Source organism: Rhinopithecus roxellana, chromosome 4 (genome assembly GCF_007565055.1).
Source record: "Rhinopithecus roxellana isolate Shanxi Qingling chromosome 4, ASM756505v1, whole genome shotgun sequence".
Classification (NCBI taxonomy): domain Eukaryota; kingdom Metazoa; phylum Chordata; class Mammalia; order Primates; family Cercopithecidae; genus Rhinopithecus; species Rhinopithecus roxellana.
In genome coordinates, this window is record NC_044552.1 from 139,727,893 (window position 1) to 139,744,012 (window position 16,120).

Consider the following 16,120-nt stretch of genomic DNA (forward strand, 5'->3'; position numbering starts at 1 on the left):
ATATCTACTGCAGTTCCACCATTATATATTGGTATGGGGGTGAGGAAGTATATAACCCTGTCTTTTTAATTCATCCATTGGTAGACAATGAGGAGTTGTACTCAAACCTGACGGAGAGGACTGTGCTTCACCTGGAAATCCTGGTCTTTCAGATGCATACAGTCCTGAATGGGGCTTGGGGATGCCTGCTTGGGGAAGGGGATAAGTGAGTCTGTGTATGAAGAAGAGTGAAATTGATATTTTGTTATTAGAAAGGTACATCCTGGCAGAGAATGACTAGATACCGACCAAACTCATTTTTCTTTCTTGGCACAAAAACAAACCACATTTCACAGCCTCCTTGGACCTAGTTAGCTAGATGTGCTGGCTCCTACCAATGGAATGTGAGCTGAAGTGATATAAAACTTCTGTGTTAAGGCAGTTAAAAGAAAGGATGCAAAACCATTCTCTTTCTTTCCTTACTGACTGGTTGGATGATGTCATAACAAATCTTAAAACTATGTGCTGATGACAGAAGCAGCCTGGGTTCCTAAATGACTGTGTGGAGCAGAGCCCCAATTCAACCCCACTGACCCACAAGGGACAGTGATGTGAGCAAGAAAATACATTCTTGATGATAATCTACTAAGATTTCAAGGATTATATTACAGCAGCTAGGGTCATTTACTCCAGAGTTTACTAAAATTTTTTAGGTATGTGTACTAGAGATCATATTATTGACATTTCTATTACATATGATTACTGTTATACCTTTAATATAAGTATATCTGTTTTAAGCTTTTAAACACAAATATAAAAATCTATTTTAGAATTTCTATTATTGAAATGGTTTTACCTATAACAACAAAGATACAAGACGTGTAAGAAAATCTCTTTAGTTATCACTAACATACCCCCAAAGAGCAATGATGAGTGGGCACAATCTCTCCTTTAAAAATACTAAATAGCATTATAGATCAATGGAAGACTACTAGACTTAGCACTGAAGTGAATGAATTTTAGTGTAAGGTTCACTGCATCATTTTTTTGTCAACTAGTACAAATGTAGAAACAAGGCCAGGAAATACATCATGAGGATATAGTATAGGAAGGGAGCTCAAAACATGTCTGTTGAAGACACAAATGAACAAATGACAACATGAATCGATGACGGGCTACTTCACAGAAGTATTTTATGGAGATCAAAGACCTGACAATATAAGTGGTTAGGCACATGAATGGCCTGTGTTCCTGGTCCACAGCTCTATGACCTTGGGCAATGGCTTTATTTGTTTTAACCTCTTAGGCTTCAGTCTTCCTGTCTATGAAATAGGGATAATAATGGACTATAACCCATGGAGTTGCTGTAAGGTTAAATGAAATAATACATGTAAATTATTTGCCCAAAGTAAATGTGACAAATGTTAGCTGTTATCACCTACCAGTAAATTGAGTTCATCTCAGTTTCATTTCTTGAATTACGGGCATAAAGACGCTTTCTCTACTTGTTATGAGGATCGTGTGGGAGACTGGAAATGACATTTCAGTGCTACACAAAAGCAACGCTGTCTATGACAAGGTTACTGTGACGTGTTACTCCATGTTGAAGAATGACAGTGGGTCACACATACTTCCACTAAACTGTATTGGACCTGAAGCATTTTAATGAGGATCATTTCTCTTGTGGCTACAAAACTCACCCTGTGAGATGACAGCCAGTCTGTGACTAAGTCAAAACTAACTGGTTTATAAAGAAGCAAATCTATGACTCATAAACAGAATAAAATTCACTTTCTCCCTCATCGTGAATGAACTGTTCCAGCATTATTTAAAGCTGAGGAGACTGTATTTTTCAGTGAAAACCTTTAGGACTATTTAGTGGCAGCAACTTTTTTATAGCATCTATTTATTTTTTCATTTAGCCCTAGAATTTTGATGACTCGAGTAAGGACGAATATAAAAAGAAGAGAGTAATGACTCACAGGTAGACTCAAGCTAATATTAGTCATTAATCATTCACCAGGAATGATTACATAGAACAAATGACTATAAAAGTTTCCAATGACAAAACAACAAATAAAAAAATTCATACCTCATAGGTTGTAAATCAAAACCACTGACCCCAAAAGAATCTATTCTGATAGGTTTCATCAGCTCCTCTACTGTGGGCAGATCTAAGAGGCGGAAAAAAAAGGAGAAACAAAAAATGTTATGTAGGTTGCTTAATTTATATGTGTAATAGCACCAAAATTATATTTTCTCTGACACAGTTAACAAAACAGTACATGCAATACACCTGGTTTTTCATCTTAAGTTTCCTTATACCAGGAAAACTTCCTTTCTTATGAAATATCAAATAAATATCTCAAATATCAATATTAAATATATTTATCAAAAAATATCTACACGCAAACACACTCTCAGTACATATTTGGTTGATCCCGAAATGCTGTTCTCTAACAAAATACAACTTTAGTACATGTACAGGCAAAATAGTAAAAATGTCCCTTTAAGTGACTTCTTAATTTGATCAAGGCATATTAGAAGAGAAACTGGGCCAGGTGCAGTGGCTCATGCCTATAATCCCAGCACTTTGGGAGGCCAAGACGGGTGGATCACCTGAGGTCAGGAGTTCGAGACCAGCCTGACCAACATGGTGAAACCCCATCTCTACTAAAAATACAAAAATTAGCTGGGCGTGGCAGCAGGTATCTGTAATCCCAGTTACGCAGGAGGCTGAGGCAAGACAACTGCTTGAACCAGGGTGGCGGAGGCTGCAGTGAGTCAAGACAGTGCCACTGCACTCCAGCCTGGGCGATAGAGCAAGACTCCGTCTCAAAAAAAAAAAAAAAAAAAAAGAGAGAGAAAAGAAAGAAAAGAAAAGAAACTGAATTTTTGTTTTGTGTTTGGCTCTAATTTTATAGTTAAGCCAATGATTCCCGTATTTCATTTGAAAAAAATCTTCTTTTTTTTTTTGAGGCAGAGTCTCCCTCTGTTGCCAGGGCTGGAGGAGCACTGGCGTGATCTTGGCTCACTACAACCTTCGCCTCCCGGGTTCAAGCTATTCTCCTGCCTCAGCCTCCCGAGTAGCTGGGACTACAGGCGTGCGCCACCATGCCCAGCTAATTTTTGTATTTTTAGTAGAGATGGGGTTTTACCATGTTGCCCAGGATGGTCTCAATCTCTTGACCTCATAATCCACCCACCTCGGCCTCCCAAAGTGTTGGGATTACAGGTGTCAGCCACCTCGCCTGGCTGAAAAAAACTCTTTAATTAAGCTCAGAGACTGAGAAACAATCACTACAGCAAATTGTATTTTAATTATATTACACTAAAAACTCTTTAGAAAGGATATCAAATAATTGAAAAATTCATCTATCAGTTTTTACCGGATTCCATAGTGGAGATGTTTTTTGAATTCTCTTCATTTTCTTGAGGATGACCTTTCACTGAACTCTTGATATCTTCCACTGTGTTACTCTCAATTTTTTGTTTGTCTTCATCTCCCAATGAATGGGCTATATGACAATAAGCTTGATGTAGGGCTTCAACATCACTACTGCTTTGTCCATAAGAAACACCTGTTGAAATAAGCATAATCACCAGAAATAATTACACCACAAATACATGAGAACTATAAAACACTAATATCATTTCTTAACCTGTTAGGAATATAAAAGTAGAGTTAAGTACTAACTAGGTAATTTGCAGCTATGGTCTACCAGCATGGATTCACAGCAGGCTCAACAACTCTTTGAGTAAGTTGAGGCATGTCCTGATGTGGTAAGTATAAAATCTGCCTTCACTAGTCATTGCTCTTTCTACTACTATTCTTAATCAACCCCTTCTGCATTGGATAAAAGTATTCTTAAGTTTCCCAAACTAAAAAATTCCTTTGAAGGATTCTACCTCTCCTTTACCATTACCATTCTCTCTGCTTCTCTGTACCGCCAAGCATCCTGTCATCTACACTTTTTCAACCACAACGAATTCAGTTGGAGGACTGAATTCCTCCAACTTTGCAATCCAATGTATTTCAACATCCCACTAAAGCTGTTATGATCAAAAGCAATTTCCTAATGACCAACTCCATTTGTCTTTAGTTCTTTTCAACTATGTGAGATATCTGACATTATCTTTCTCACTTTATCTCAGCCAAAAGGCAGAGAAGTCATACATTGTTTTTTTTTTCCTGATAACTGTTACTTCTGCATGCCTTCTTCTTTTTGTTACTACCATCATTTTGATGGCGGTTTACCATCTCTTATGGTCTATAGTTCATTTCAGGGCTCCATCTTCAGCCCTCTTCTTTTGAACACCTCACTTACTAGTTTTTTGGCCTGGCTAATTTCATGAAGACTTTTAGCTTCAACTATTACCCATATGCTTATGACTCCAAAATCTATGTCTTGCGTCCTTATAACTCTTTTCTGAATATCAACTTAACAGACATCTAGATTGTCCTATATCACATCTACATATTCTTCAACTGAATTCATTATGTTCCCTACTAAAACTTGTTCTACTACCAGTATTTCCTAATCACATCACTATTTACTCAGTCACAATAGAAACCTTGATGTCATCATTCACTCTTCCTTCCCTATTCGCCTTCTGATATGGTTTGGCCGTGTTCCCACCCAAATCTCATCTTGAATTGTAACTCCCACAATTCCCATGTGTCATGGGAGGGACCTGGTAGGAGGTGATTGAATTATGGGGGTGGGTCTTTTCTGTGCTGTTCTCATGATAGTGAATGAGTCTCACGAGATCTGATGGTTTTAAAAACAGGAGCTTCCCTGCACAAGCTCTCTTTGCCTGCCGCTATCCATGTAAGAGTGACTTGCTCCTCCTTGCCTTCTGCCATGATTGCGAGGCTTCCCCAGCCATGTGGAACTGTAAATACCATAAACCCTTTTTCCTGTATAAATTACCCAGTCTTGGGTATGTCTTTATCAACAGCATGAAAATGGACTAATATACCTTCTCTTTCCACCAACTGACAAATTCTAGAAAAAAGAATTCAAATAATTTAATGTTAATAATGATTGCACATTTTTGAGTACTTTCTTACTCATTTTGTAATTTTTATTACTGACAAGTGGAATTTTCAAAATTAGAGGAAAATAATGAATTACAGAAGACAGGAAAAAAAGAAGAAAAACAGGTGACTAATCTCATCTCTTCATACCCATGGTTAATTAACCAGTTATTAAAAATAAAATAGTATATATAGTCTCATCTTCCTATATATACAATGTAAGTTGTGTATATACAAAACTTCTAAACAGAAGAGATAGCCAAGTGCTACATATAAGATTGTGTAAGAATGCCTTACAATGAGATGTCTTTCTAGCTAGTGCTTCAGGTCCCCATGGCTACATGAAGTACACCCAAATAACAAGTTTGCTTAAATAAACTAAAAACAGAAGGGGATACTGCCAACAGTTGAAGGGCAGAGATTTTCAAGAGGACATGAGGAAAGAGGTCTTGCTTGTAGCATGAACGAAAGAGATCATTAATTTTCAAGAAAAGAGGAAAAGCACACGGTGTCTTTTTTTCCTCTATAAAAATATCAGGTTGAGCAAGTATCTGCTGAGCATACATAAAAGAAATGACTTCAATGGTAAAGACCATAATAGTATCAAATGCTCATACCTAATTTAGTAGGCATGAGGTGTCAGAAAGAATAGGTTCAAGGCTTTTAAGCAACAACAGAGCAAACATGCAGAAAAACAAATGCCCTAAAAGTTAGAAATGAAAAAAAAAAAAAAAAAAAAAGTAGAAGAGGCTGCTCAAAAAACGGCAGGAAAGTGGTACTTTCCTAACTTGAGTTATTAACCTAAATCATATTAAAAATAATTTCATGGTTATGTAAGTTAACTTTTCTCCAAGCATATCATGAAAAGGGGTTCCTTATCTGCCTTTTACATTGAAAACAGAAGACTCTGTAGTTATTTTATGTATTATTATTACAAGTCAAAAGCTCTCATATTTTTCAACTTTAGAAAATTGAGGCTGGGCATGGTGGCTCACGCCTGCAATCCCAGCACTTTGGGAGGCTGAAGCAGGTGGATCACTTGAGATCAAAAGTTCAAGACCAGCCTGGCCAACATGGTGAAACCTCATCTCTACTAAAAAAATACAAAAATTAGCCAGGCGGGGTGGGGTGCACCTGTAATCCCAGCTACTCAGGAGGCTGAGACAGGAGAATCGCTTGAACCCAGGAGGCGGAGATTGCAGTGAGCAGAGACCATTCCACTGCACTCCAGCCTGGGTAACAGAGCAAGATTCTGTTTCAACATAAGTAAATAAATAAAAAATGAAAAAATAAAAGAGAAAGTTGAGAAGTGCCAGATACTATTTTGCAGAGGAAAGGGTCTAGTTTCATGGAGTAACACTGTCATCCTGTGACGACTCCAGTAATGGAGGCATAGCACAAAATGGTACTTGCTTATGAGACAAATGAAAGTAAATGAAAGGTTAGATCTAGTCTGGTGTTAGGAAACCTTAAGTTTTATATTTACTAACCTCTTTGATACAGCAAAGCACAAAGAATTTCATAAATAATATTTTTAACAAAAGATAATCTTTGACAATGTTTGAAGTTACACAGTGTTTGAAAATTAACCAATGGTTGTTAAAATTAGCTGTTTAACACATGAAGTGACACGGTAAAACAAAAAAAAAAAAACCCACTGAACTTTTCAGTTCTTAAACCTAGTTCACATACTCATTTGAAGACTTTCAAGTATATATTTTATTTATTTATTTATTTATTTTTTGAGATGGAGTCTCACTCCATCACCCAGGCTGGAGTGCAATGGCATGAACTTGGCTCACTGCAACCTCCGCCTCCCAGGTTCAAGCGATTCTCCTGCCTCAGCCTTCCGAGTAGCAGGGATTACAGGCACGTGCCACCACACCTGGCTAATTTTTTGTATTTTTTAGTAGAGACCGGGTTTCATCATGTTGATCAGGCTAGTCTCGATCTTCTGACCTCAGGTGATCCACCTGCCTCGGCCTCCTAAAGTGCTGGAATTACAGGCAGGAAACAATGCACCTAGCTGAAGACTTTAAAGTATATATTTTAGATACCAGAAATTCAATACCCCGCAGCCAACAAGTGTTTATACTGTATAACTCTAGGTTCTCTACTGTGCAGCATGCATTAGTAACAGAGGGTTGACATACATAATGATGATAATAACAACAACAAAGTTGTAACTGTTTAGTGACTCCTAAAAATGTACTATGGACTATATTTTATCTCAGTTGACCATCACAAGGGTTCATCTTAAAGAAGAGAAAACATGCTTAGAGGTAGGTACTCATTATCCAATGTCACATAGCTGGTAAGTGGCAAGGTTGAAAATATGAATCCAAATCTACATGATAGTAAGTTCATGCTCTGCTACATTCAAGTAATGGACTAATCAAATTATCTTGGAGTCACGAATATTTAAGAATTAAGACCAAAAAACTATAGCTTTATATAACTGTTTAGATCATCTTAATAAAATTTTTACTTTTAGAAATACATATTTTATTTCTGAGTTTTTCTTAAAACCTACAGTACTGGTTTTCATACTGTGTGTGCAACTGATTTTGTTATCAGTTTTTCAGAGAAAATCATGGGTTTCACAGATGTATTATTGAAATTCCATTTTAAATCATGCTTTAAAACTTAAACATTATAATAGAAGCTAATCTGCACACTCAAATGTACCATTTATGTAACTGTAGTAATCTGAAGACATTATGTAATTACAATATTTTTAATAATTTTTGCTTTCTTTTTTACTTGTTTTAATGCATATCTCAGAATAAAGTTTCTCTGGTCATCCTGAGCACATGAATTTCCTATAAAATACCGTTAATCAGAAAAGCTGTAGCTGTACAATGGCCTTTTAAAAAAATTCATGTCTGCCTACTGAAAACTCTGCAAGGGGACAGACTATCAAAGCATGTATGTGACATGGGTCCTTAAATCAACAGCAGTAAAACTGGGGGACATGCACTCAGCACATGCTTACATCATGGTAGAATACTCAGTTGGGCAACAAGTGAGTAATGTGTCTTGATGGGGAAATTATGTTTTATAGTTGTAATTTTTTGACCTTTATATTTTAAAATGAAAGTGGATGTAACAAGTCAAAATAGTGGTGACTCTTGGAAAGACAGTGACTAGAAATAAGAGATGTGATGGACATTGTGGTTAAAGTCCTCTTTTTATCTGGTTGCCGATTACATGGGTGTGCTCAGTATTTCAAAACTCATTGAGTTGCACTATTGTGATACCACAAACTTTTCTATAGGTATATTATATATCAATTAAAAAGTAAAAAGCCAAAAAAAAAAAAAAAAGAAAGAAATGCAAGCTGATGATGGTTAGTGATTTCTGAGTTGGTTAGTAATTTCCATTACTCTTTTTTATCAAGTGTCTGAACTGGTTTAGTAAACCAGTATCCATAGACTGCAAAGCAAGCTGATTAAAAAGTTCCCACTTGCAGCTATTTATGTGATAAAACAAGAGTATTTTTATACTATTCAATCAACAAAAACAAAAAACACAAACACACTGAAAGGCTGATGGTGATACGAGACCGTAACAATCTCAATAGTTTCTATTTTCAAAAATTCCAAAAGACCATTACTGTCCTCACCTATTTTATGAACAAATGTAACAAATATAAGTTTAAATATTTATCCTGATAAAATATCATTTTTACTTATGAGACAGTTCTACATAAGATTTCAATTGAAGATGTGCATTTCACTGCTTTAAAAAATTTTGAAAAGGCATTATCTTGAAGACCTTTATAAGCTTTAGGAAAGTCTAGTTGGTCTCAGGTATTTCAGAATTTGGGGATGGGGTGTAGCTTTTTCCTAGAGAAAGAACTATGGAAAAGCACAATAAGACCAAAGTCCCATTTCTCCTACACATGGCAGATTTAACTGAATACTCTGGAGAGGCATAGAAAATTAGTTAACGTTCACCTACAGTACTACACTTTTATCAACATCATTTATTCATTTATTAATAAATATTTACTTAAAACCTCACTTTACTTGGCCTACTTGCATTGTGCAAGTTTCAATTAAATTATTATATATGATAGAAAAATGTCAGATTTAAAGTTTTCATGATCAATATGGTTATTACATACACATTTCCTTAGAAATGTAGTCAATTATTCATAAAGCATTCCATATTTAGAGAACAGTCAGGTTTCCAAACATTTTTACCTGTTCCTGTCATTTCATTCTCAGTCATTTCTGGTAGGCCCCTTGGCTTAGGTGTTATTTGATCTTGTTCATCAAGATTGACCTCTGCAACAGAGTCTAATGAATCAAGCAGCACAACTGGAAGAATATAAAAGAAAAATGTAAGGAATGTAGATAAATTCAGTGGTTCTGCTGATCTAATAAAATTATTTTAAACATATGCAATGCAGGCCGGGTGCGGTGGCTCACGCCTATAATCCCAGCACTTTGGGAGGCCAAGGCTGGCGGATCACGAGGTCAGGAGATTGAGACCATCCTGGCTAACACGGTGAAACCCCGTCTCTACTAAAAATACAAAAAATTAGCCGGGCATGGTGGCGGGCGCCTGTAGTCCCAGCTACTCGGGAGGCTGAGGCAGGAGAATGGTGTGAACCTGGGAGGCAGAGCTTGCAGTGAGCCGAGATCGCGCCACTGCACTCCGGTCTGGGTGACAGAGCGAGACTCCGTCTCTCACACACACAAAAAATATGCAATGCATATAAAAACAAAGATAAATGCTTATATACAAAGAACATATAATCTTTTATATATATGTAACAAGCATGTTTTATCTATGTGTGTGTATGCATATAACAAATATGATTTTCTTCCGATGCAGAAGACAAACATCAACATACATATCTATGCTTATGTACAGCCTAGTGTACATGTACACACGGAAGGCAAAGGGCATTAAGAAAAATAAAAAAAATCTTAAATATAACAGAATGGATTCAAGATAGACATAAGAAACACATTATTGAGAAAAGCTAGGAACTTTAATTCCTTAGAAATATTTAAAAACAAACACAGATAGTGACTCATTCAGAATTATTTAGATGAAATTCTTAACAGACTAATTTTTTGCCAACTAAAAGATGAATATAAATAATATTTACCATTAGCTAGCATGCCAGTTTTTTCTTCTTCCTAAATTAAAAAAGGAAAATGATGACATGTTTTGAAACCAAAATTAGGTAAAATGACCACAATGCAAATAATAGCAAAATCTGAAATCCAGGGCTTTTTATTTCACATTGAAAAGATCAGGAACTGTGTTTTCTAGGCTTCTTTCACCAATCACTCTCATTTATCAATAATTCTTCAAGACTAGCTCTGACGGAACGTCTAAAATTCTCTTCCGAACCTTGGCAATTACCAAAATTTAGACCTGACAAATTCTTGCTTAAAGTATTTAAGTTCCATTTGCTCATCTACTTTGCTCAAGAATTCTCTAGTTTTTTTGAATGTCAAGACAATAGAGCTATTTCACGCAAGAGTACTGCAATTATAACATTACCAGTCTATTTTCATTTATTGTTCAAAATTAATGGCCAAATACTTTGTACTCATTATTTCATCTATATTTCAAAAGACACAACTTTCAGAAAGACAGGCCACAAAACCGTAAGACAGATGAAGTTCTTCAATATTAGAGGTTCCCTTAGAATAAGTTTTCCTATTAATATCACCTCTACCTCCTACTTGGGTAGGCAGTTTGTGGTATCTTCCAATAACAGAGCTTTAATCCTTCCTATTTTGATTCTTACCCAGACAGTGCTCTGAAGCTTCCACAGTTAGGCTGATACATTTTTATACATATGGTATACCTTCTAAATATACCACGCTATTATGCCTTCTACCCACCTATTCATCTTTTCTTTTTTCTTTTCTTTCTCTTTTTCTTTTTTCTTTTTTTTTTTTTGAGACAGGGTCGTGCTCTGTCACCCAGTCTGGAGTGCAGTGGCTCGATCTTGGCTCAATGCAACCTCTGCTTCCGCAGTTCAAGCAATACTCCTGCCTCAGCCTCCCGAGTAGCTGGGACCTCAGGCGCATGCCAACCATGCCCGGCTAATTTTTTATATTTTTAGTAGAGAAGGGGTTTCACTATGTTGGCCAGGCTGGTGACCTATTCATTTTTCAATAAAATATTGCAATTGCCATATTCCAAGTATAAATCTCATTAAATTTCTAAGGATATTCATCAGTCACATTAATTTCTATATTATTTCTAAGGTCATCTCATTTTTCCCTCAAAACTGAGTGACACGTAGACACCCAAGGACCAAATACTAAGTAAATTTAAAAATAAGAGGATTTATATATACCTGAAAAGTGTTTATCTTGAGTCTACAATTTCATTCATGTTAAAACATCTAGTCCTAACACACAGAACCAAAGAGACTGTGCCCAGACACAGACCAAATAAATAGTAATAACAAATAACAAAACAACAATATTAATTGTTCTAGCTACTATTAGATAGCTTCAAAGATAAGTTCTACAAGGTAGGCAATATGAAGAAGCAACCCTCAACAATTCTTGGTAAGAACTGGGAAATGAGAGAATCAGAGTATGAAGCACCACTGAATATGAATGGAATCATGTAGTTCCTTATCTTAGCCAAGTAAGTTTCAGATGTTAATGTTGTAACTAGCATAAATATTAGGGAGGGACATTTACTATACTTCATAAAGGGAAGTCATACCAAAGAAAAAGTATAAGTTAATATACTTGTTTAAAAATTAGTTTTGAAATTTTAATTAAGCTTTCAATTTCTAAAGCTTAACTTAAGCTTAACTTATTTGCCAAAAGAAGTCTTTGGTTGTTTGTCTGATTGAGATAGGGTCTCACTTATCAACCAGGCTGAAGTGCAGTGACATGATCACAGGTCACTGCAGCCTTGACCTCCCTGGCTCAAGTGATCCTCCTACCTCAGTCTCCTAAGTAGCTGGGACTATGGGCACTTGCCACCACACTTTGCTAATTTTTTAAGGATTTATTTTTTGGAGAGATGAGATCTCACTATGCTGTCCAGGTTGTTCTTGAGCTCCTGGGCTCAAACAGTCCTCCTGCCTCAGCCTCCCAAAGTGTTGAAATTACAGGCATGAACCACTGTGCCTGGCCAAAAACCTCTCATAAAATCATCAATTGTCATAATTTTTTTCATTAAGATTTACATTAATTTCATATCTTGAATCAAGCAAATGTTTAACTGTTAAGAGACCTGTAAGTTTACAACAATGAGCAAGATTATGAAGAACTCCATTTTTTGAGCTCTTCATATAGCAATAGGCAGCCAGGTTGATGAAAAAAGTTGCAAAACTGTCAAATATATAATTGATATATACCTGTTTGGGTACACTTATTTTTTCTGATTTGGAATTCTCTTTGGAAGGCGTCTCTTCATCTTTAGTAGTCAACGGTGCACCAACATACTCATCTTCAAAATCATCACTGTAATTTTCTGAAGAAAATAATTATTAAAAGTACAAAGACCACATTGTCAAAAAAGTCAAATTCCAGGAAAAGGCTGTTGATTTCCAAAGGAAGAAGTCTGTATAAGAATAGTTTATTGAAATATTAACATAAAGATGCCTTTGGAGAATCTATAGAACTCTCCATCCCAAATAAACAGAATATACATTCTTCTCAGCATCACATCACACTTATTCCAAAACTGACCACATAGTTGGAAATAAAGCACTCCTCAGCAAATGTACAAGAACAGAAATCATAACAAACTGTCTCTCAGACCACAGTACAATCAAATTAGAACTCAGGATTAAGAAACTCACTCAAAACCACACAACTACACGGAAACTGAACAACCTGCTCCTGAATGACTACTGGGTAAAAACGAAATGAAGGCAGAAATAAAGATGTTCTTTGAAACCAATGAGAACAAACACACAACATACCGGAATCTTTGGAACACATTTAAAGCAGTGTGTAGAGGGAAATTTATAGCACTAAATGCCCACAAGAGAAAGTAGGAAAGATCCAAAATTGACACCCTAACATCACAATTAAAAGACCTAGAGAAGCAAGAGCAAACACGTTCAAAAGCTAGCAGAAGGCAAGAAGTAACTAAGATCAGAGCAGAACTGGAGGAGATAAGAGACACAAAACACCCTTCAAAAAAAATCAATGAATCCAGGAGTTGGTTTTTTGAAAAGATCAACAAAATTGATAGACCACTAGCAAGACTAATAAAGAAGAGAGAAGAATCAAATAGACGCAATAAAAAATGATAAAGGGGATATCACCACGGACCCCACAGAAATACAAACTACCATCAGAGAATACTATAAACACCTCTATGCAAATAAACTAGAAAACCTAGAAGAAATGGATAAACTCCTTGACACATACACCCTCCCAAGATTAAACCAGGAAGAAGGTGAATCCCTGACTAGACCAATAACAGGCTCTGAAATTGAGGCAACAATTAGTAGCCTACCAACCAAGAAAAGTCCAGGACCAGATGGATTCACAGCCAAATTCTACCAGAGGTAAAAAGAGGAGCTGGTACCATTCCTTCTGAAACTATTCCAATCAATAGAAAAACAGGGAATCCTCCCTAACTCATTTTATGAGCATCTTCCTGATACCAAAGCCTGGCAGAGACACAACAACAAAAAAAGAGAATTTTAGACCAATATCCCTGATGATCGATACAAAAATCCTCAATAAAATACTGGCAAACTGAACCCAGCAGCGCATCAAAAAGCTTCTCCACCACGATCAAGTTGGCTTCATCCCTGGGATGCAAGGCTGGTTCAGCATACCCAAATCAATAAACCTAATCCATCATATAAACAGAACCAAAGACAAAATCACATGATTATCTCAATAGATGCAGAAAAGGCCTTTGACAAAATTCAACAGCCCTTCATGCTAAAAACGCTCAATAAATTCAGTATTGATGGAATGTATCTCAAAATAATAAGACCTATTTATGACAAACCCACAGCCAATATCATACTGAATGGGCAAAAACCGGAAGCATTCCCTTTGAAAACTGGCACAAGACAGGGATGCCCTCTCTCACCACTCCTATTCAACATAGTGTTGGAAGTTCTGGCTAGGGCAATCAGGCAAGAGAAAGAAATCAAGGGTGTTCAGATAGGAAAAGAAGAAGTCAAATTGTCCCTGTTTGCAGATGACATGATTGTATATTTAGAAAACCCCATCATCTCAGCCCAAAATCTCCTTAAGCTGATAAGCAACTTCAGCAAAGTCTCAGGATACAAAATTAATGTGTAAAAATCACAAGCATTCTTATACACCAGTAACAGACAAACAGAGAGCCAAATCAGGAATGAACTTCCATTCACAATTGCTTCAAAGAGAATAAAATACCTAGGAATCCAACTTACAAGGGATGTAAACGACCTCTTCAAGGAGAACTACAAACCACTGCTCAGTGAAATAAAAGAAGACACAAACAAATGGAAGAACATACCATGCTCATGGATAGGAAGAATCAATATCGTGAAAATGGCCATACTGCCCAAGGTAATTTATAGATTCAATGCCATCCCCATCAAGCTACCAATGACTTTCTTCATAGAATTGGAAAAAACTGCTTTAAAGTTCATATGGAACCAAAAAAGAGCCCGCATTGCCAAGACAATCCTAAGTCAAAAGAACAAAGCTGGAGGCGTCACGCTACCTGACTTCAAACTATACTACAAGGCTACAGTAACCAAAACAGCATGGTACTGGTACCAAAACAGAGATATAGACCAATGGAACAGAACTGAGCCCTCAGAAATAATACCACACATCTACAGCCATCTGATCTTTGACAAACCTGAGAGAAACAAGAAATGGGGAAAGGATTCCCTATTTAGTAAATGGTGCTGGGAAAATTGGCTAGCCATAAGTAGAAAGCTGAAACTGGATCCTTTCCTTACTTCTTATACGAAAATTAATTCAAGATGGATTAGAGACTTAAATGTTAGATGTAATACCATAAAAGCCCTAGAAGAAAACCTAGGTAATATCATTCAGGACATAGGCATGGGCAAGGACTTCATGTCTAAAACACCAAAAGCAACGGCAACAAAAGCCAAAATTGACAAATGGGATCTATTTAAACTAAAGAGCTTCTGCACAGCAAAAGAAACTACCATCAGAGTGACCAGGCAACCTACAGAATGGGAGAAAATTTTTGCAATCTACCCATCTGACAAAGGGCTAATATCCAGAATCTACAAAGAATTTAAACAAATTTATAAGAAAAAATCAAACAACCCCACCAAAAAGTGGGGAAAGGATATGAACAGACATTTCTCAAAAGACGGTATTTATGCAGCCAACAGACACATGAAAAAATGCTCATCATCAATGGTCATCAGAGAAATGCAAATCAAAACCACAATGAGATACCATCTCACACTAGTTAGAATGGCAATCATTAAAAAGTCAGGAAACAACAGGTGCCGAAGAGGATATGGAGAAACAGGAACGCTTTTACACTGTTGGTAGGAGTATAAACTAGTTCAACCATTGTGGAAGACAGTGTGGCAATTCCTCAAGGATCTAGAACTAGAAATACCATTTGACCCAGCCATCCCATTACTGGGTATATACTCAAAGGATTATAAATCATGCTACCATAAAGACATATGCACACGTATGTTTATTGTGGCACTATTCATAATAGCAAAGACTTGGAATCAACCCAAATGTCCATCAATGATAGACTGGATTAAGAAAATGTGGCACACATACACCATGGAACACTATGCAGCCATAAAAAGGGATGAGTTTATGTCCTTTGTAGGGACATGGATGAAACTGGAAACCATTCTGAGCAAACTATCGCAAGGACAGAAAACCAAACACTGCATGTTCTCACTCACAGGTGGGAAGTGAACAACGAGAAAGAACACTTGGACACAGGTTGGGGAACATCACACAGTGGGGCCTGTCATATGGTGGGGGATGGGGGAGGGATGGCATTAAAAGAAATACCTACTGTAAATGACGAGTTAATGGGTGCAGCACACCAACATGGCACATGTACACATATGTAACAAACCTGCACGTTGCATACATGTATCCTAGAACTTAAAGTACAATT

The 16,120-nt window shown here is 36.7% G+C and overlaps 1 protein-coding gene across 2 annotated transcripts in view; it reads right to left on the reverse strand.

Annotated features, from left to right (window-relative positions):
- The window catches only part of CEP162 (centrosomal protein 162), a 109,274-nt gene that overhangs the window by 73,300 nt on the left and 19,854 nt on the right, over nt 1–16,120 (reverse strand). For both annotated transcript variants that reach the window (XM_010383964.2, XM_030929097.1), the window contains 5 exons: nt 12,378–12,493; nt 10,146–10,176; nt 9,229–9,345; nt 3,369–3,560; nt 2,072–2,153 (listed from right to left, as the gene is read on the reverse strand). In XM_010383964.2, coding sequence (XP_010382266.2) covers nt 2,072–2,153; nt 3,369–3,560; nt 9,229–9,345; nt 10,146–10,176; nt 12,378–12,493 — 538 coding nt within the window. The remainder of the gene's footprint in view (nt 1–2,071; nt 2,154–3,368; nt 3,561–9,228; nt 9,346–10,145; nt 10,177–12,377; nt 12,494–16,120) is intronic.